Source organism: Eschscholzia californica, unplaced genomic scaffold (assembly GCF_041429995.1).
Source record: "Eschscholzia californica isolate CP2 unplaced genomic scaffold, dmEscCali1.0.p SCAF_1, whole genome shotgun sequence".
Taxonomy (NCBI): Eukaryota; Viridiplantae; Streptophyta; class Magnoliopsida; order Ranunculales; family Papaveraceae; genus Eschscholzia; species Eschscholzia californica.
The window spans coordinates 56784539-56806241 of NW_028238198.1; the positions used below are offsets into that span (position 1 = coordinate 56784539).

Here is a 21703-nt window from a genome sequence, read left to right on the forward strand (position 1 = left end):
CTGGTCTTTAAGTATTCCTAGTGATGTTTCCTGGAGTTGGAGAAGAATTCTTCAATTTAGACATCATGGGCAGAAGTTTGCATTGTACTTGGTTGGGGATGGTCAGAGCATCAACTTTTGGATGGATAATTGGCATCCTCTTGGTGTCCTGGACCAATTTCAGAGTGCTTTTTTCAGGTATGATAGTAGAATGCATAAGGAAGGCAAGGTGAGCTGTATTGTTGATGGGAAGTGGGAGATTCCTTCCATGGTTGCTGGACCTATGGAACCCATTACTGCTAGGCTTTCTGAGGTGCCTATTGGTGGTGGTCATGATAAGCTGGTGTGGGTTCCTAGTGAGACAGTTGAATTTTCTGTTAAAAGCACTTATTTTGCTATTAGAGATGCTACTTGTGAGGTCTCTTGGCATAAGCTGGTCTGGTTTAGCCATAATATCCCTAGACATAGCTTCATCTCTTGGTTGGGTATGCATAGAGCTCTAAAGACCAAAAAGAAACTTCAGGGGTGGAGTATGGTTTTGGAGGTGAGCTGTTCCCTTTGCTGTGAGTTTGAGGAGGATGATCTCCATTTGTTTTTCAGATGTGATTTCTCTAGGGCTATTTGGAAGAGACTTTTGGATATGCTAAATTTACATAGGGAAGGGTGGCATACTTGGGAAGATGAAATCTCTTGGTGTATCTCTGTGTTTGCTGGGAAGGATAACTTGGCTATCCTTGGTAAGCTGGTCTTCAATGGGTTCTTATGCCACATCTGGAGGGAGAGGAACAAGAGGGTCTTCTCTGGGGCTATAGGGAGCAGGGATGAGGGTTTTTACCATATTATTCATGATGTGAAGCTTAAAATGTCTAGGGTGGATATGAAATCTATTGACTGCAGTAGAAACATAGTTGTTGCTCTCAATTGGAATCTCCCTTGGGTTTTTGTTTCTCAATAGGTTACTGTTTGCAAGTGGCTTCCTCCTACTGCTGGTTATATTCAAATCAATTCTGATGGTTCATATGGGCAGCAAAGAGCTGGGTTTGGTTGTGTGCTGAGGGACCATCATGGTGATGTTATGGTTGCATCTTGTGGTGGTTCAGTTCCTGTGAGTGTTATTCACCATGAGCTTTTTTTTTTTATTTGCAAAGATCAGCAGGCTAAAGGGCGCCAGACCCGAACAACAAGAAAGAAAAAAAGAGCAGTCCCTAAAAATAGGCGACTTACACAAGAATCAAAACAAACAACAACAAAAAAACACCTATTTCACTCTTTTCCTCAACACACCATGCTTATCCTCTCTAACCACCTTCCCTATGATAGGGCCCAACTCTAGAGCCATAACAACCTGCCTGCCTATGTGAGTCCTGGCTTTGGAGAGCAGATCAGCAACCTGGTTTGTCTCTCTAAATATATGCTTGACATCACATGTCTCTAGGGACTCCATGATCTTCTTAATTTTTCGCCAAATAAAAAGGGACTTCCATGGAGGAACCACCCCCTTCTTAGTAAGAAAACCCCAAACCAGCATAGAATCAGTAGCTAGGACAATTTTGGATAACCCATACTCAACAACCAATTCCAATCCAGCCAACACTCCCTCAAACTCATGGTGGAGAACACTAATAGGAGCAGATTCTCCACAGGCAGCCACAACCACATCACCATGGCAGTCCCTGATCACACAACCATACCCAGCTGTACTCTGGCCAAAAGACCCATCTGTATTAATCATGAAGGAGCCTCTCTCAGTTTTCTGCCAATGACAGAAGACAGCCTTCTGGGGGATAAAAACCCAACCCAAATTCCAATTCAAAGAGACCAATCTAGCTGCACCACAATCCCTTACCTTTTTATCAACCCTGGACATCTTCATCTTCACCACAGAGGTTATATGGAGACAGACATCTTCCCATTTACTAACTTGGCCAGAGAAGACCCTTTTATTTCTTTCACCCCATAAATGGCAAATGCAGGCATTGAACACAAGCTTATATAAAGTCCCAAGAGGCCCCCTACCTGCAAAAACAGCCACAAACCAAGCAATCTCATCATCCCAGCTATTCCAGCTAAGCTTTGAGATGTTCAACATACCCAGAAGCTTAGCCCAAATGGCTCTAGAGAATTCACAACCAAATAATATATGATAATCATCCTCCTCATAGGCACAACACAAAGGACAAGTGACATTGATTGCCAATCCCCATCCCTGCAGCTTAACTTTTGTTCTCAAAGCTCTATTCATGCAAACCCATGAGATGAAGCTGTGTCTTGGAATGTTGTGGCTAAACCAGACTAGACCATGCCAGGGTACAACACTTGACACCTCCCTCAGAGCCAAGTAAGTGCTTTTCAAAGTATAATCTCCACTCTCACCAGCAGCCCACACAAGAATATCATCTCCTCCCCCAATTTCAACTTCAGATAGTCTCTCTGCTATAGGCCCAAGCTCACCAGCAACCATTATAGGGATCTTCCAAGTACCATGGGTAATGCAGCATTCCACTTTAGCATCCTTGTGCAACCTACTATCCATTCTGAGAAAGTCATTCAAGTAGCATTCCAACACCCCCAAAGGATGCCAGTTGTCAGCCCAGAACCTGATATTCTGACCATTTCCCACAAGAAAGACTGCAAACTTCATCCCCAAGTTCCTAAACTGCAAGATTCTCCTCCAACTCCAAGAGGCATTATCAGGAACAGCAATAGACCAGAAACATCTACCCTGATAAGATGACTCTCCACCCAAGCCACCCAGATAGTGTCCTTACCTCTCACAATGTCCCAAAGCAATCTTAGATTGGCTGCAACATTGAGCTTCCTAAGATTCCTGAGATTCAGACCCCCTTCAGCATAAGGATGACAAACTGAACTCCATTTCACTATTGAATTGCCAATCTTCAAATCAGGACCACTCCACAAAAATCTCATAATAATCCTATTGAGTTCATCAATAGCCCTGAGAGGAAGAACAAACACACTGAACCAGAATTGCACCATACCATACACTACAGTAGCAATCAAAGTCAATCTACCAGCATAAGAAAGGAATTTGACCTGAACTGTGGAGGGAATTCAAACTTCTCAAGAACCTTAAAGAGGGCATCCCACTCCACAGTATCATATGCTTATTGTAAATCTATCTTGATAGCACATCTAGGGGGACCTTTATCTCTGTGGTAGTTCCTAGTGAGCTCATGGGCTAAAAGTATATTATCTTGTATAGCCCTTCCTGAAATGAAAGCTGATTGACAAGGGCTAACCAAGCCCACAACTACCTCCTTCATCCTCAAGGTAAGAATCTTTGTGATACAGTAAATCACATTACAACAAGCAATGGGTCTGAACTCAGAAACTTTATCAGCATTAGCACTCTTAGGAACCAAAGTAATAAGAGTGGAGTTAACTTCACCTAGAAGCTTGCCTGAAGAGAAAAATCTGGAGACAGCTGCCACAAAATCATCTCCAACCACCTTCCAACAGCTTTTGAAAAAATGAGAGGAAAACCCATCAGGGCCAGGAGCTTTATCAGAGAGAATGGTAGAAAGAGCATAAGTGATTTCCTCCCTTGTAACCTTTCTGGTCAACTCCAAAGCCTGATCAGCTGACACCCTGCCTCCAAGAAGAATACCATCCAAGGCCTCAAGGCCCTCACCTCCAAAGTTAGAAGTTCCAAACATTTGTTGGTAGTAACCAACACATTCAGCAGCTATGTCCTGAACCTGCAACAACTTAACACCCTCATTATTATAAAGATAAGGAATATTATTCCTAGACCTCCTCTCCTTAATAGAATTATGGAAAAACTTAGAGTTACTGTCACCCAAGTCAACAAATTGAACTCTTGATTTTTGCTTAAGCATGGACTCCTCCATTCTGGCTTTATAAGAGAAATCAGAAACAGATTCCTTCTCTCTGGCTCTAGCAAAGGGACATAAAGGCCTGTGTTGTAGCTCAACCTGAACTTCATCCATGACCCTTCTAGCCTCCTGAACCTGTGAGGGAAAGTGCACAAACTTCTCTTTCTTCCATTTGTTTAAGGCAGACTTAACATTCTTTAATTTAGTTACAAGTCTGTACATGGGATTCCCCATAACTTGTATACTCCAAGCCTTGTCAACTATTTTATAGAACCCCTCCTCTTCAGTCCAGCAGTTGAAAAATTTAAAAGGCCTAGGACCACCCCCACTATGCTCAAACAAACAGACAACACAAGGGGAATGATCAGATACCCCCATATTAAAAAACTCTGCTTTTGCATTTGTGAACATATCCACCCATTCTATATTAATCAAAGCTCTATCTAGCTTCTTAGCTATGGCACCCTCACCCTCCTGCTTATTGGACCAGGTGTAGTGATGCCCAGTGAAAGGACAATCAAAGAGCTTGGTCTGCTCCAAGCACTCCTTGAATTCCAGAACATAGTTAGGCCTAGCCACAACACCTCCCATAAAATCTCTAGCTTCCAAAACTACATTAAAGTCACCCATAACCACCCAAGGACAATCATAAACAGCCCCCAGGGATGTGAGATAAGCCCATATCCTTCTTCTCTCAACACCATCATAGCTAACATATACCACACACAGCAAAAAACTTCTCCCATCCCTCAAGCAAGCCATAGTAACAATCATTTGTTTGGATTCAGCCACAACTGTAAGCTGAACCAAACCAGGGTCCCAAAGAATCCATATCCTTCCTCCCACATCACTAGTATAGTTGTGAAGCCAACTCCAAGTAGGCATAAGCCTCTGCCTAATCAACTCCTTTTTTCTAACATCTACTTGAGTCTCTAAAATACCACAAATACCCAACTTATTAGTTTTAATAAACCTAGTGACCTCTATTGTTTTAGGGGGAGAGTTCAAACCCCTAATGTTCCAACATCCCATATTAATCATTAGACCCAGTATAAGAGAACCTCTTTAGCTTCAGAGCCCTCCTATCCTCTTGAATCTTAGCCTCAAACACTTGAACATTAGTAGAAACTGGACTTGGTTCATAAGGGACCAAAGCCCCACTATCAACATCTGAACCATGTTTCTGTACCCACCCTTCTGAGTTCACCTCTCCAGGTTTTCCTGTCATATTCTTAAATTTAGGCACAGCAGAACCTGGTCTGTCCCTCTTCAAATCACCACCTCTGTTAGAATCTGAAGACATACCACCTCTAGCTACCTCCTCACTACCAAAAGCATGAAAATGAAACACAGAGTTCCCACCCCCTCTATCCTGCTCCTTCCTTTTAAGTGCACCTTTCCTCCTAACTTCAGTCCACCCTTCCTCCTCCATAGAGTTCTCTTTCCTAACAGATTCCTCTACCTTCTCTACCATAGCCTCCCCAAGCACAATCTTATCCTTACCACTACCACTAGCAGATTGAACTACACTAGCAGATTCCTTAACCTGACCTATTACTGACCCACCAATCTCAAAGTTCTGACCATTACTATTGGCAGCCTGACCAGAAGTTTCTCCCTGCTTCTGTTTAGGAACCCATACCCTCTTAGGAGCCCCAACAACACAATTAGCAGATGTATGGCCTAATTTGCAACATTTATGACAATATCTCGGCTTCCAGGCATATTGAACCTGCACAACACACTCCTCTCCATCATCCTCCACCACAGGGACAGTATCAGGAAGGTCCTTCTCCACCTCCACCTCTACACACACCCTAGCATATGACATCCTGCTCTTAGTAGCAGTAGGACCATCCACAAATAAAGGTTTACCAATAAAACTAGCAAACATAGCAATACCTTCTTCATACCAAAGCCTATAAGGAATATCTTTCAATGTAACCCAAATAGGAATGGTTTTCAATTGATTAACCTCCTTCTCAAAATGAGGATGCCAAGGCCGGGTTATAAACAATTTACTAGCTACATAAATTGGTTCATGGCCTAGGATGAGCTCTCTGTCCTCCTCAAGGTCAGCACGAATAATGAAAATCGAATCTCTAAATAAAGTGAATCGAACATTACCTCTTAGCTTCCAAATCTTCATAAGAGTACTGGTAGCAAAACCAAAAGTAACCTTTCCCCCAACAAAGCACCCTACAATAAGATCCTTACATTCCTCTAGATGCTTTTGATAAGCAGCTGAATTGCTAGGAATTCGAACCACCAATTTCCCATTAACATTAATAGGAGGGGTCGAAAACAGAGCCTTACGACCAGGAACCTCCCTTCGAGCAAACAGATCTGCCCAATTTGGTCCACTATTACTCCTCACAGTCTCCCCATCAGACCTAGGAAGCTCAGGAAAATCTTCCATAGTAGTATCAGTACCCTTCCTTCCCTCACCAGTACTGCCTAGCTTACCATTCGGAGAACCTCCTCTGTTCTTCTCAGATTCACATACCACTTCAGGACCTCCACCCGACCTCAAATCATCCATCTGACCCTCTTCCTTCTCACTAATCTCAATATCATTAAGAACTCTACTAGGGCCACGAAGACGACCACAAAAAGGTTGGGGAAGAACCATTTCCCTCTCACTCATCCCCTGTTTTAAGGCTTTTCCAGCTTCAAACGAAACCAGATTCTCCTTACCAGAAGGAAGAAGAGGGACATTCGTCCCCTTAGAAGCTCGCATATACTTCAAGGAAGACAGAGAGCTTCAATGGAGACTAATAGTTCTTGCGAATCCCCGAAAAAACCAGAACCACCACCGCCGCCACCCCCAAAAAGTAGGAGGAGCCGCCGCCAAACCCTAAAAAAGAGGAAAAAAACTGTCGGAAAAAGAAAACACAAAATCCCACCACCCAGCTCTTTCTCAATAGCTATTTTTAGAGTCCTTATTCACCATGAGCTGGGGGGTGTTAAAGCAGGGTTGGAGCAGGCTATTAATTATGGAGCATTGAAAGTGGTCATTGCCACTGATTCCAAATATGTGCTTAGTCTTCTTACTAAACTTGGAGTGGTACCCCCTTGGTGATCCTTATTTCTTTGGAGGAAGGTGATGTAATCTTATGAAACAGTTTCAGGAATGCACTGTAAAGCATGTGTATCGGGAGGTTAATGGAGTGGCTGATCTCCTTTCTAAAGCTAGATCAGATCATGGCACCTTTTTTTTTTATAATGATAAGCGGGAGAAGCCCGAATCAAAAACAAGGAAAAAAGAAGTCAAAAAACAGCAAAGAATTCAAATTTACATCATTTCATTAGCCCCAAGCCTTCCTCATTCTCACTGTTCCTCTAGAATCCGCATTGACAATGTTGACTAATTCCACCGGGAGTTGACTAATATTCAACTGAGTGACACCCGGTCCAAGCTTCATCTTTGACAAGAAATCAGCAGCCTGATTGGCTTCTTTATAGACATGGAAAACCCGAAAACTCCGAAATTGGCTACGCAGCCTCTGAATTCTATGCCACAACCGCCTCGCCCTCCATGGTAATTTCTGATTTGGTTTTGCAAGAAGTAACTTGATATTCATCGAGTCAAGACCAAGCTCAACTTCCTGCAATCCGGCACTAAGTGCTAACTCTAAACCCAACTCGACACCCTGTAGCTCGTGTATGAAGATAGTCTGCCCATCAACCTGACCTGTGGCTGCTCTTACAACATGCCCCTCCGAGTCTCGAATAATGACTCCATACCCCGCCTCCACCTCATTCAGCGCTCCATCCGTGTTAATCATATATCTCCCTGCCATCGGCCGAGTCCATTTACATGAAGTATAGACCGGCTTTTGGAGCGAGATAGTAAGATTCCATCGATTAATGGTTCTCTGATTCTCCTCTGTATCTTCGAATCGTTTGGTAACTGTATTTAGCTTTATCCTCACTTCATCACAAATAGTGTGTATAATCAGCCCCGGTGACATGACATTACTTCTAAATACCCTGTTGTTCCGCTCCTTCCAAACATGATAGATATAGGCACTTAAAAGCAGACGACCCACTCGGGCAGCAATAGAAAACCCACCAAAGTGATTAATACACCACTGTAGCTCCCCTTCCCAATCAGCAGCACATACTCTCTGAAATCCCATCTTGAGTAATAGCGATTCCCATATAATCTTTGTGACTGAACAGCCAAAGAACAAATGGAAATCCGTTTCTTCATCTTCCCCACAGAATATGCATGTAGTGTCTATACTCATACCCCAACTAGCCAGTAACGATCTAGTTTTGAGGCGTCTTCGAAAAGCAAGCCACGTGATAAAGCAATGCTTGGGTATACCACCCGATGACCATACTAATGAAGTCCAGCTCAATCGGGGTCCTCTAGGTCGAATTGCTTCATACGTCTCTTTGAGAGTGAAATCACCATTGTTGCTAGGCATCCAGATCACCTCGTCTCTGAGAGTACTATCTACCCCCACCTCTCTTGCCTCAACCTCAATAGACCCTAACATAGCTGCAACATGGTTAGGAAAGACCCAGCCTGACTGCTCTATAAATTGAGAAACCCGGGCATCTAGATGAAGGTGAGAATAATATCTATAAACCTCCTCGAAAACATCATACAGAAGACCACGAGGATGCCATAAGTTAGTCCAAAATTTGGTATCACGACCATCCCCCAAAGAAGTACCAATAAGTCGCCGAGCCGTCGGCCTGCTGGCTAGAATCCGATGCCAACACCACGAACTCCTGCTCGTAGCTGAAAGAGTCCAGAAATGCTGATCTTTGATGAGATTATTTCTCACCCAATCAGCCCATAGAGTCGTCTTACCACTAACCAAGTCCCATATATGACGAAGATTGGACGCCTCGAAGAGCCTCTCGATATTGCGAAATCCAAGTCCTCCTTCGTCGGTTGGGTAACATAAGCTTTCCCAACCAATAGGAGCTCGCTTACATCCCATATCAGCGCCAGACCAAAGAAACTTACTAAAGATAGAGTTGATGTCATTCATAACTCGTTTGGGAATAACAAACACCGCTGCCCAGTATAGGAACATGTTGTTCAACACCACCTTGATGAGAAGAACACGTCCCGCGAAAGATAAAAAACGACTCTTCCAAGACTGTATTCGTACCTTGATTTTATCAATCAGCGAGGTACAGTGACTATAGGTAAGACGAGAAGATATAAGAGGCAATCCCAAGTATCTAATAGGCAAAGAACCAGTACTGAATTCCAGGATGGTAGTAATATCACTCTGCCCCTGAGCCGAAAGTCCAGCGAAGAAGATAGTACTCTTAAGCACGTTGGCCTGCAACCCCGTCGCCCGATGAAAACCAGTTAGCACACCTTTTAGGGATTGAGCCGACCCTGTGTCCCCTCGAAAGAAGACCATAAGATCGTCTGCAAAACAGAGGTGAGTAACCTTCGGGCCTAGACAATGTGGGTGTAGCAAAAACCGACCTGCCCTTTCCTCTCGATCAATAAAAAAAAATTCTAGCTTACTACCCATAAAACAACCCACAACCCAAGTCTCACATTCAAAAATTCTAGCCTGAAGCTTATCAGTCATAAAATGAACCCCATGAACACCATTAATATCAACATGAGGAATATAGGATAATGTCTTCCTACCTGCTACAGAGTGTCGAGTGAAAAGACCAGCCCAGTTGACAGCTCCATTCGAACCACTGCTCTGTTGGTTTGAAGGAAACTCTGGCTTAGGCATTCCCTCAAACACCTTGCCTACACTTGTCCCTTCATGTCTCCTAACACCAGCCATACCCTTCAGCTCAGGAGTCAGTACAAAGTGTAACACCCTCGATGGCCCCCATTGACGACCCGTCTTACCTGCTTCATCAGACAAAACTTTACGAACATCCATCATTAAACTAGTACCTGATTCCCTCTCACTCAACAACTGTTTCGAAGAAGCTTCAGGGACCAGCCCCGAAGCTCCATCACCAGAAGTGTGGAGAGGAACCTTCACTTCTCTTTCCGCCAATCCACTCAAAATGAGAATATCCAGACATGGGAGAAGTTACCAGGGATCAAAACACGAACAAAAGGGAAGAAGGAAGCTAGAAAATCACGGATACTATCAACTACCAATCAGAAAGGAGCTTCTCCCAGAACTTTGGAGCGTCGCCGCCAGTCCACCAGCAACAAATGTCACCGGGAAACAAGGAGCCTCCGCCACAAACCCTAAAAACAAGGAAGAAAGTTGTTGGAAAATATCCCCTCAAAAGACCCACCACCCGGCTCTTTCTCTCTCCTATTCTTTTCCGAGTAACTTCTTCAAGAAGTGTTGGTCAGTGGTGGGAGATGATTTCACTAGAGCTATTATCAGCTTCTTCAAATCAGGGAAGTTGTTGGGAGAGGTGAATGCCACCTTATTATCATTAGTCCCTAAAGTTCCTAATGTGAGCTACTACATGGTATATGCTAGCACGACGCACGCCTCACCATGGTAATATGAGGGTCGTTCCCAAGCCGCATATGCGGATCTTGCCATCTAGTCTCAAGCATCCGGCACCTTACATCTCGGCTTACCATCCGGACATTGGGCATAGTAGCATCCATCTCTAATAAGCTACCTAATGCCCAACATAGCACATCAAGGTTTGGCCCCTTGAATAGCTCAATCTTAGACCTATTGCCTGTTGTAATGTGATATACAAGACCTTTACTAAAATCTTGACTGTCAGACTCAAGAGGGTGGTTAAGACTTTAGTTAGTGAAAATCAGTCTGCATTTATATCTGGTAGATCAATACAAGATAACATAATGCTTGCCCAATCTTTCGAGGAGACGCGGGTTCGGCCCAATCTCAAAAGATGTGTTAACTGGCTTTCATCGGGCGACGGGGTTGCAGGCCAATGTGCTCAAGAGCACTGTTTTCTTTGTGGGTCTTTCGGCTCAAGGTCAGAGTGATATCACTACCATTCTAGAATTCGGTATTGGTTCTCTGCCTATCCGGTACTTGGGTTTACCTCTTATATCGTCTTGTCTCACCTATAGTCATTGTATTCCGCTGATTGATAAAATCAAGGGACGAATCCGATCTTGGAAGAGTCGATTTTTATCGTTTGCGGGACGAGTTCTCCTTATCAAGGTAGTTTTGAACAATATGTTACTATATTGGGCAACAGTGTTTGTTATTCCCAAGAGAGTATAAATGATATCAACTCCATCTTTAGCAAGTTCCTATGGTCTGATGTGGATATGGGGTGTAAGAGAGCTCCCATTGGCTGGGAAAGCCTATGTTACCCTACAGATGAAGGGGGACTAGGTTTTCGCAACATCGAGGTGTTGTTTGAGGCATCAAACCTTCGTCATATATCGGATTTGGTCAGTGGTAAGAGGACTTTGTGGGCTGACTGGGTGAGAAATAATCTTATCTAAGATCATCATTTCTGGACTCTTTTAGCTCCGAGTAGAAGTTCTTGGTGTTGGCGTAGGATTCTAGCCAGTAAACCCACGGCTCAGCGACTCATGTGTACTTACTTCTTTGGGAGATGGCCAGGATACTAAATTCTGGACCTATTTATGGCATCCTCGCGGTCTTTTTTTATGATGCTTTTGATGAGACACATAGATATGATTTTCACCTTCATTTACAAGCACGTGTTTCTCAGTTTATTGGGTAGTCAGGCTGGGTTTTTCCCACTCATATTGCAGCCATGTTAGGGACTATCGAGGTCGAGGCTAGAGAGGTGGTGGTAGATAGTACGCTCAAGGACGAGGTAATCTGGATGCCTAGTCAGAATGGAGAGTTTTACTCTCAAAGAGACGTATGAAGCAATTCGACCCCGAGGACCTCCTCGCCTGAGCTGGATTTCTTTAGTGTGGTCACCGGGTGGTATACTGATGTGACATGAAAATGTCACATTTGGACAGCCTAACTTAGACTAATTAGTCTTTATCGAGTGTTATCAATAATATTTTATGTGTTTTTCTTGTTAGGTATCATTTTTTGAGATAAAGATGTAAATCGGAATAAAGGGAACGAATTGTCACTATCATTTCATGTGCCGAAAACGAGAGAAAAAGACTTCAAGCAAATCAAATTACAAGTGGAGGCAATGACGAGTCCGACGGTGAAAACGGAAGTCAATTCCGAGTTCGGATGGGAAAGTTATGGAAGAAAGAAGTCTGAGGGTATTTTAGTCCTTTGTGAGAATTTGAAGATGTAGGGACAAGGATGGAGGCACCCTCTTGGTTTCTAAATCAAAGCCCAAAACCAAGTCCAAGCACAAGAAATATTAAGATAAGAAGAATTGTGTAGAGATTTTATGGGCACCCATTTGTGGTCTAAAGACTTAGTCAAGTTTGACTAAGTCTAGGGTTTGACTCAAGTTTGAGAAAGGGGTCAAAGGCTACTCTTCAATCATCTTCAAGCTTGAAAAGGGAACCAAGAGAGGAGAGAGAAAAAGAGGCAAGAGGGTTAGGGTTTTTCATCAACAAGTAGAGCTTGAGAGAGAGAAAAAGAGAAGAAGGAGAAGGAGGAGTGCCGGCCAAGGCAAGGCCGGCCTAGCCTTGGCCGGCAGCAGCTCGGGTTGCACGGCAGCAGCTCGAGCTGCTCGGGAAAGCATGAAGCACGAGCAAGACGCGTCCTCAGCAGCAGCAGCTTCCACGGGACGCGTCTGAGCTCGGTTGTGCACATTCCAAGGCTCGGGACAGTTGCTCGTGTGGAGGGACAGCAGCTCGGGTTTCTTCATGAGCTCGGGATGAAGTGTACCTGCTCGGGACGGGCATTGGTGAGCTCGGCTGGAAGCTATCTTGCTCGGGACGAAGCTCACAAGCACGGGACGGCTGCACTCGGCTCGGAACAGTACATCTCTTGGCCGGATTTAGTCACCTTCTTTCTTGGCCGGAAGTTATTTTGCCGGATTTCTAGGATTCCGGCCACCTTCTTGGCCGGAAATCTTAGGGCTTTTACTCCCCATGCCATGATCTTGCTTCTCATTTGGTTTGATTTGATTTTGGGTTAGAAATTTGTAGAGAGAGAAAGCTAGGGTTTAGCTTTAATGGAGGTTTGTGATAAATGGAGAAGATGATGGTGGTCGCTATGGGGAACCCATAAAATTGCTAAGGGGAGATCGGCTGCAACTAAAAACTCATATTTTCCGACGATCTTAGCCTCGAACCACATCGAAAAAGGAGGATTCTCTCACCATTTCCTTTCCATTTCTTATTCAATTACCATGTTTAGCTAACTTTAGTTTGTCGATTATATGAGATGAAATGTGATGAATTTGTGACTATGTTTAATATGATTTGATGTTTTGATTATAAATTGATGTTCATTTATTTCGATTATCGTTTTGATCGTATTTTCATGTGTCTTGTCAAGCACTTGGCATAGTTAATAGACGAAACGAAGTATTCGATATCGATCGTAGTCTAAGTCATAATTTCATGTGTCTTGTCATGCACTTCACATAGTTAGGCGACTAGACAACACTTTCGATGACTCGGGATTAACCGATTTAGACGTTTGTTTGACTAAGTATGATATCCGGATATACATAGTACTTAGAGACATCTACTTTAGGAGTCGAATATCGATTGTACCTCGACACATCAAATCGGACTATACATAGTCATAGGTTTATCATTATGGATTCCCGGACTTCGACACCTCTCTGACCTATTTGTTGCCCGAATCGAGTCTTACCGTCTCCCGACTCTTGTTCCTTCGACTCTTTTCTCGAATCTCTCTCGCCCGTTTACTTTGATTGTTTAGTTTAGCTTTACTTGTTTTCTTCTTTTGCTACTCTTTCGATCAAAACCCCCATTTATCTTTGTTTCTTTCCTTTTTAGTCTAAGTTAGCTTGTAATATCTAGACCGAGGGATAAGACCCTACAATATCCAAGCTACCTTCCTATCCTTGGATCGATCCCGGTTTTACCGGTTACTACTTGATACCTCCGCTTGGGTGTGCAACCTTTTCGGGTGCATCATATACCCAAACATTGCTTCATAACGTGGCTTGCTTTTCGACGACGTCTCATAACCAGAGCTTTTCTGGCTAGTTGGGGTATGGTTATAGACACTTCCTGTGTATTCTGTGGGGGAGATGAAGAAACGGATTTCCCCTTACTCTTTGGGTGTTCGGTAACAAAGAACATATGGGAATCGCTATTACTCAAGATGGAATTTCAGAGAGTATGTGCTGTTAATTGAGAAGAGGAATTACAGTGGTGTATTAATCACTTAGGTGGACTCTCTATTGCTGCTCAAGTGGGTCATTTGCTTTTAAATGCCTTTGTTTATCATATTTGGAAGGAGCAGAATAACAGGGTGTTTAGAAGCGATGTCATGTCACCGGGGCTGACTATCCACACTATTTGTGACGAAGTGCGGATCAATTTTTTTTTTTTTTTGCATGAATAAGCAGGCTAAAGGCGCCAGACCAAAAAACAAAGACAAACAAGACAACTTAGCCGACGCCAGTCGGAGCAAGCCCACCCCAACCCTTTAACAGGGTAGCAAAAAAATACACCAAAAGGAAATACATCAGAAAAACATATAACCCCATTCCCAAGAGGGACATCAAAAAAGAAATAACACTCATTATGTACATCTAGTGTGAACAATTCCACACCTATCCTCATCAATAAGCTGCTCCAACCTTGAATCCAAGGAGCCAGGGAGCAACACTTCTTCCTCAACATCCGGCCAATGCTTAGAGAGCCAATCTGCAACTCGATTTGTTTCCCTAAACACATGATGAATAGTGCAAGAAGCAAACCCACTCATAAGCTGCTTGATTTTCTGGCAAAGAAACACCACTCTCCAAGGAGGAACCACCCTATCCGAGCTAAGTAGAGCATAAGAATTCATAGAGTCAGTAGCTATACTCACCCTAGGCAAATGAAGATCTCTAGCAAGTCTTAAACCGACCTCAATACCTTGAAGCTCATGCCACAACACTGATTTGGAAAGAGATCTCCCTCTAGCTGCAGCTATAACAGAACCTTGATGATTTCTTAGAACACACCCATATCCTCCACCGGCTAAAGAATAAGCACCATCAGTATTGATAAGAATCAGCCCCCAGCTCAGGCTTTTGCCACACACAATTCACAGAAGCCTTTAAAGAATACGGAAAATCAACATTCCACACACTGGCCAACTTCCTATTCTTGACACAAGCAGAAAATTTTGCATGAGAGGCCAGCACTTTCATTCTAACATCCTGAATAATAAGAGCTAACACTCCCTCTCTACTTTGACAACAATTATCATGAAGCCTTTTGTTCCTTTCCCACCATAAATGATAGAAGATAACATTGAAAGCTAACCTCCCTAACAGCCCAATACCCTCTCTGCCTTGAAACATTTTGAAACACCACTCAATCTCCTTATCCCAATCAGCTTTAGAGACCTTAATCAATCCAAGCATATGAAGAATGTTGTCCCAAATAAACTTAGAATAAGGGCAATGAAAGAACAGATGCAACTCATCTTCACTCTCCCCATTACACAACAAACAACAAGGATCCACTTCTATACCCCAAAAGAGAAGCTTTCACTTAGTTTTAAGTCCTTCTTTAAGAGCAACCCAAGCAATGAAACTTTGTCTAGGAATGTTATGAGCAAACCACACTAACCCATGCCATGATATAATAGTCTTTGTCTTTCTTAAGGCATCATAAGTACTTTTCAGAGTGAACTCCCCTTTTTCACTGACCTTCCACACTTTCAAATCCTCCTTAGCAATATCTATAAGAACTTCATTCAATCCATCAAGAATTGAAGGAATGAAAACAGCAAGATGAGAAGGAATGTGCCAAACTCCATTCTTAATACAGGAACTAACATTGGTATTGAGATGAAGAGTGCTATCATATCTAAACATCTGAGTAAAGAACTTAGAAAGAGGACCCAAGGGATGCCAATTATCTAACCAAAACTTAGTAGTCTCACCATTACCTACTACATGAAAAGCAAATTGAACACCAATGTCTCTGATATAAAGAAGTCTCCTCCAAATCCAAGAAGCATTACTAGGCACTCCCATGTCCCAAAAATTCTTCTTTTTGATCAAATTGACCTGCACCCATTGAACCCATAGAGTATCCTTTTCACAAAAAATGTCCCATATGTGTCTAAGACAGCATGACACATTTAAAACCTTGAAGTCCCTAATACCCAACCCTCCTTCTGCAAAGGGGAAGCACACATGAACCCAACCAACTGCAGCCTTCTTCAAACTAGTATCAGACCCTGTCCACAGAAACTTGTTGAATAAAGATTGCAGCTCCTTGAGAACCCTTTTAGGAAGATCAAAAACACTAAGCCAAAAAAGAACCATGCCCTGAAAGATAGACTTGATAATAGTGAGTCTCCCAACAAATAAAAAAAATTTAGCCTTCCAGGAGTGAATTCTAACAGCAACTTGGAAGAGCATCTTGAGGAAAGCCAAGACATTCTGTGATAACACTCCCAACATCATCAGAGACACCTGCCAAAAACATAGAAATCTTCCTCTGATTAACCTTCAACCCAGTACACCTATAAAACATCTCCAGTACCTCAGCTAAAGCTAGAGCTGAATCAATGTCACCTTTTGAAAAGACAAGGACATCATCTGCAAAAGCAAGATGAGTAATCAAGGATTTAGAGCACTTAGGATGCACCTGAAACCTTCCATTCTTCACCATGTCCAGCAACAACAAATTGAATACCTCCATAACAAGAACAAATAAGTAAGAGGACATGGGACAACCTTGTCTAATTCCCCTCTTACCACTGAAATATCCATAAAAACTACCATTGACCATTATAGAAAACCTGGAGGAAGCAATACAGGTGTACACCCACCTTCCGAATGTATTAGGAAACCCCATTCTTTCCATTACCATCAGCAAGGCATCCCACTCTATAGTATCGTATGCTTTTTGCAAATCAATCTTAAAAGCACACCTAGAAGGGCCCAAAGTTTTATGATAATCCCTAGCCAACTCATGAGCTAAAAGAATGTTGTCCTGAATACATCTGCCAGATATGAACCCAGATTGACAAGGACTAACCAACTTAAAAATACAATCCTTCATCCTTAAGGTAAGAATTTTAGAGATGCATTTATATATAACATTGCAACAGGATATAGGTCTAAACTCACTTACCTTAGAAGAATCCTTACACTTTGGAACCAAAGTCACCAAAGTAGAGTTGACCTCACCTAAAAGCTTTCCAGAGGAGAAGAATCTCAACACAGCCTTGGTGAAATCATCTCCAACAATCTTCCAACAAGACTTGAAGAAATGGGCAGTGAAACCATCAGGGTTGGGGATTTATCAGAACCAATGGTGGATAGAGCATGAACAACCTCCTCTCTAGTGACTCCCCTCACTAGCTGTTCAGCATCTTGCTCATCCAGCACAGTACTAAACTCCATCTACTCCAACAAGTCAGAAGTCCTTCCCTGGAAATCTGAAACACCAAACAAGTTTTGATAATAATCAACACAAGTCAGAAGTCCTTTCCCTCAAGGATGCATGAAAAAACTTAGTATTACTGTCTCCAAGATCAATCTTTTGCATTCTAGATTTCTGCTTCAACATAGACTCTTCCATTCTAGCTTTAGCAGAAAAAGCAGCTACAGCTCTTCTCTCAGCAACTCTAGTATTCTCACAGAGTGGTGTTTCTTGAAGTTTAGTTTGAAGCACTTCCATCTCCTGCCTAGCCTCCTGCACTTGAAGAGAATAGTCCCTAAAACTCTCCTTTTTCCACAATAAAAGATCAGCTTTCACTCTCTTCAACTTACAAACCAACCTAAACATAGGATTACCAGTGACCTTAATGCTCCAAGCCTTATCCACTAGCTTCATGAATCCCTCTTCCTCAGTCCAGCAATTAAAAAACTTGAATGGTCTAGGACCCACATCACTAACCTCATATAAACTAATAACACAAGGGGAATGATCAGATATTCCTCTGTTAAGAAACTCAGCTCTAGCAGAACAGAATCCTTGAACCCACTCAGCTCTAGGGGTTCGAGCTGGGCTCATCTATTCCGACGAGGCAAGTCTTCTACAAAGGCTAAGCTGATATACTCTCCCCCAGTGGTTATTAATGGTGAGAAGGTGGCGATGGTGTCTATGAGGGATTTCACAGAGCAGATTCATGAATGTGAGAAGGTTTTATTTGGTACTTCTTGGGAGATAGGTTATCGTTCCCTGTTGTCAATAGTACATTGAGGAGGGTGTGGCGTTTGAAGGGAGAAATGACCCTTACTGCTCATGGAGCTTCAGCTTTTGTGATGAAATTTGATTTGGAGGAAGATAGGAAGATGGTGCTGGAGTTTGGACCAGTGTATATTGCTAACAGGCTCTTTGTTGTTCCTCCTTGGAAGTTGAATATCGAGGAGGAAATTGAGGAGTTGGCTACAGTCCCCATTTGGGTTAACCTCAGGAATCTTCCCTATGTGATGTTTAATGCTAAGGGTATTAGCATGGTAGCTAGTATTTTGGGGGTCCCGATTATTTTTGATGAACCTACTGAGAAACAGACTAGGATGTCGTTTGCCAGGGTTTGTATAGAGATGGAGCTTGACCACCCTATGCCTAATTCAGTGAAGCTCATGATTGATGAGGATAAGGTTATTGATGTAGTTGTGGAATACTTGTGGAAGCCTGGTCGGTGCTCTACTTGTGATGTATTTGGCCACTCGAGTAACAGATGCCCTCAAACTGTTCGAGATAATGCTCGACAGAGAAGAGCAAGTCGTGCTCAGCAAGGCCAGTGGCCTATTGAGCCTAAAGGTAGGACTCAAGAAAAGGGCAATACTAGTAAGGTAGTGGAGGTCAAAAGGGATGTGCAGGCTCCCCAGACCATTGTGAGTACTAAGCTGATTAGTCTTGGGAGTATGGGTACAGGTTCAGAAGATCAGCTAATGCTTGATCCTGACCCTCCCATGACTAGTCAAGGAGGGGAAGGAGATTGGTCAGTGGTTAGTTATAAGAAGAAGAAGGGTAAGGCTAACTCTTTACATATGTTGGGGGATGCCCAGGAGGGTGAGCCATTGTCTGCTAGTAAAAGGCATTGTTCTGGTGCTGCTCATGGTAGCCCATGTCCAGGCAAAGGTGTTGGTGGACAACCTCAACCTGTCAAGATGGATTTGCAGGTGAGTAGAGTTGAAGCAGAGGGTGGTCCTAAAGGCATTGCTGGCAAGATAGCCATGTTTAGTGCTCTGGGCAAGGCTTTGAGAGAAAACCAAGGGAGCTTGAGTAGGGATCAGGTCAGTGATATTATGGAGGGGGGATCCTCTCCACACACCTTAGATTGATAAGATTGCTTGTTGGAATGTGAGGGGGCTTAATAGATCCCTTAGAATAAAGGAGGTCAGAGACCTCATAAGAATTAATAAACTTAGCATGTGTGGTTTAGTGGAGACTAGAGTTTTGAGAAAGAATAAGGATAGAGTCCAGAGGAGCATAAATCCATTTTGGCACTATCTTGATAATTATGATGAAGATGAAGGGGGAAGAATTTGGGTTGGGTGGGACCCCCATCTTGCTACTGTTGACCTTATGTATAGGTCTAGCCAATGTGTGGTAGTTAGTATTCTTCTGGGTTCTGGCTAGAAGTTCATGCTTGGCATGGTCTATGCTAAGAATGAGGCTATTCTAAGGAGAGAAATGTGGAATGACATGAGAAGACTCACTTTTAATTTTGATTGCCCTTGGATGTTCCTTGGGGATTTCAATGCCATCCTTAGTTGCTGAAGAGAAATTAGGAGGAGAGCAAGTGAGGACTGACCATTTCATTGATTTTTTGGAATGCACACAAGATTCTCAGCTCTTTGATTGTGCTTTTACTGGCTGTTACTATACCTGGACCAATAAGCAGAGTGATTCTGCTAATGTTTGTGCTAAACTTGATAGGGTACTTGTTAACATGGAGTGGCTACTCCTTTTTCCTGAGGCTAAAACTGATTTTTTGCTCCCTGGTACATCAGACCACTCTCCTGCTGTGACTTCTCTTATGGGACCAATTTGTAGAGGTAGGAAACCTTTCAAGTTCTTCAATTGGTGGCTGGATGAGCCTAGATTTATGGATATGATTGAGGAGGTTTGGAGTGAAAAGGTTGTGGGGAACCCTATGTTTAGATTGGTTACAAAGCTGACGGCAGTGAAAGCTAGGTTGGTGCAGTGGAGGAAAGACATGGTTGTAGACTTGCCTAGCCAGGTAGAGCAAGCTAGGAGAAATCTTGAGGATGTCCAGGTTGTTTTTCAGGCTGATCCTCAGAATGTAGATTTCAGAAAGGCAGAAAGAGAGGCTATTAAGTCTTATGCTCATTTGGCCAAGGCTGAGGCTTCTCAGTTGCATCAAAAATCAAGGGTGAAGTGGCTCACTCTAGATGATCACAATACTTCTTTCTTTCATTGTTCTACCAAAGAAAGGAGAGCTAGAAATAGTATTTATTCTTTGATGGATGGTAATGGGAATAAGCTGGAGGACCAGCAGGATATAATTGATGAATGTGTGGGGTTTTTTGAGGATCTGTTAGGATCTGATCAGCCTTGCCCTGAGGAGGATGAGGTGTTAGGGTCTTTCCAATTTCCTGCCCCTTTGCTGGATGGAAGAGAGGAGCTGGAAAGGCCAGTGACTAGGGATGAAATTGTTTTTGCCCTTTCTTCTATTGGATCTGTCAAAGCCCCAGGGCCTGATGGAAATGATGTGCTGCAATTTACTTGGGATCCTTATTACTGGTTAATATTTAGTGAATCTAGTTTTTGCCCTTTCGACCCTGTGCAGTTTTTTGTTTAAACAAATTTGCCCAATTAGCAACCTTACCACCCAACCGAGCACCAGTATCAACTTCTTCATAACTCGAGCTTCCCTTCTCTATGTTAGCAGATGAAACATCTATCCTAGCATCCAAAGTATCTCTAATCTCAGCATCAGAGATCATCTGGTTTGAAGGGAGTTCTGTATGAATACCAGATCTAGAAATCTCTGCGTTAACATTTCCTTCAGGGACCAACACCCGATAAGGGCCCCAGCGACCCTTACCCTCTGCTCCATCAGACGAAGCAGCAGCAAACCACAGATTTCCTAATTTTCCCTCACTCATACTCTGTTTCGATGAAGCTCCGGAACCAGGTCCAAAGACTCCATCACCAGAGTTTGGGAGATAAACTTTCGCCTCTCTAACCTCCAGATCTACTCCAAAGAAGTAAACCCAGGAATTAGTGAAGCTACCAGGAGAGAAGATGAAAACAGAAAGAAGAAACCAGAGAAAAGTTCCCTGAAATCAGACAATCGCCACCCCAAAAGATAGGAAGCACCGCCGTCAAACCCTAAAACCAAGGAGAAAAGCTGTCGGAAAAAGAACCCACAAAATCCCTCCGCCCGACTCTTTCTCTCTCCTCCTTTGGTCATCACCTCAGTCCTAACTTGACACCCTGAAGTTCATGTTTCAACACCGACTCTGTTTCAATCCGAGATGCTGCCGCAACTATCGGGTCCCCATTCGAGTCCCTGAGTATAGCACCATATCCTCCTGCTAAGTCAGCAAACGCATCATCAGTATTAATTAGTATTTAACCTGGCGATGGGCCTTGCCATTTACACATTTTGGGTGTTTGTAGAGAAAACAGTATAGTAATGTTCCGATTCTTGAGAATCTGCTGACCCCCACCTGCCGAACTGGGCCTCTTCTTCCATGATGCTACCTTTAATTTGACCTCACTACAAATCACCTTAAGAAGTATCTGCCATGTGCTTGTTGCACCCGAAAAATACGATGATATCTCTTTGTACAAATATTCCATTCCTTTACAATGATGAGGGTGTGAAGTTGGTTCATATTCATGATGTGGCAAATGAGTGTGGACTTCTATAGCAAGC

The 21703-nt window shown here is 43.1% G+C and overlaps 1 protein-coding gene across 1 annotated transcript; it reads left to right on the forward strand.

Moving 5' to 3' along the window:
• The first annotated feature begins 19555 nt into the window (after window positions 1-19555).
• Window positions 19556-20567, forward strand: LOC147567759 (uncharacterized). The gene is made up of 2 exons (XM_086657965.1): window positions 19556-20392; window positions 20508-20567. The coding sequence occupies exons 1-2, from the start codon at window positions 19556-19558 to the stop codon at window positions 20565-20567; spliced, it is 897 nt and encodes a 298-aa protein (XP_086514091.1).
• Window positions 20568-21703: the final 1136 nt, after the last annotated feature.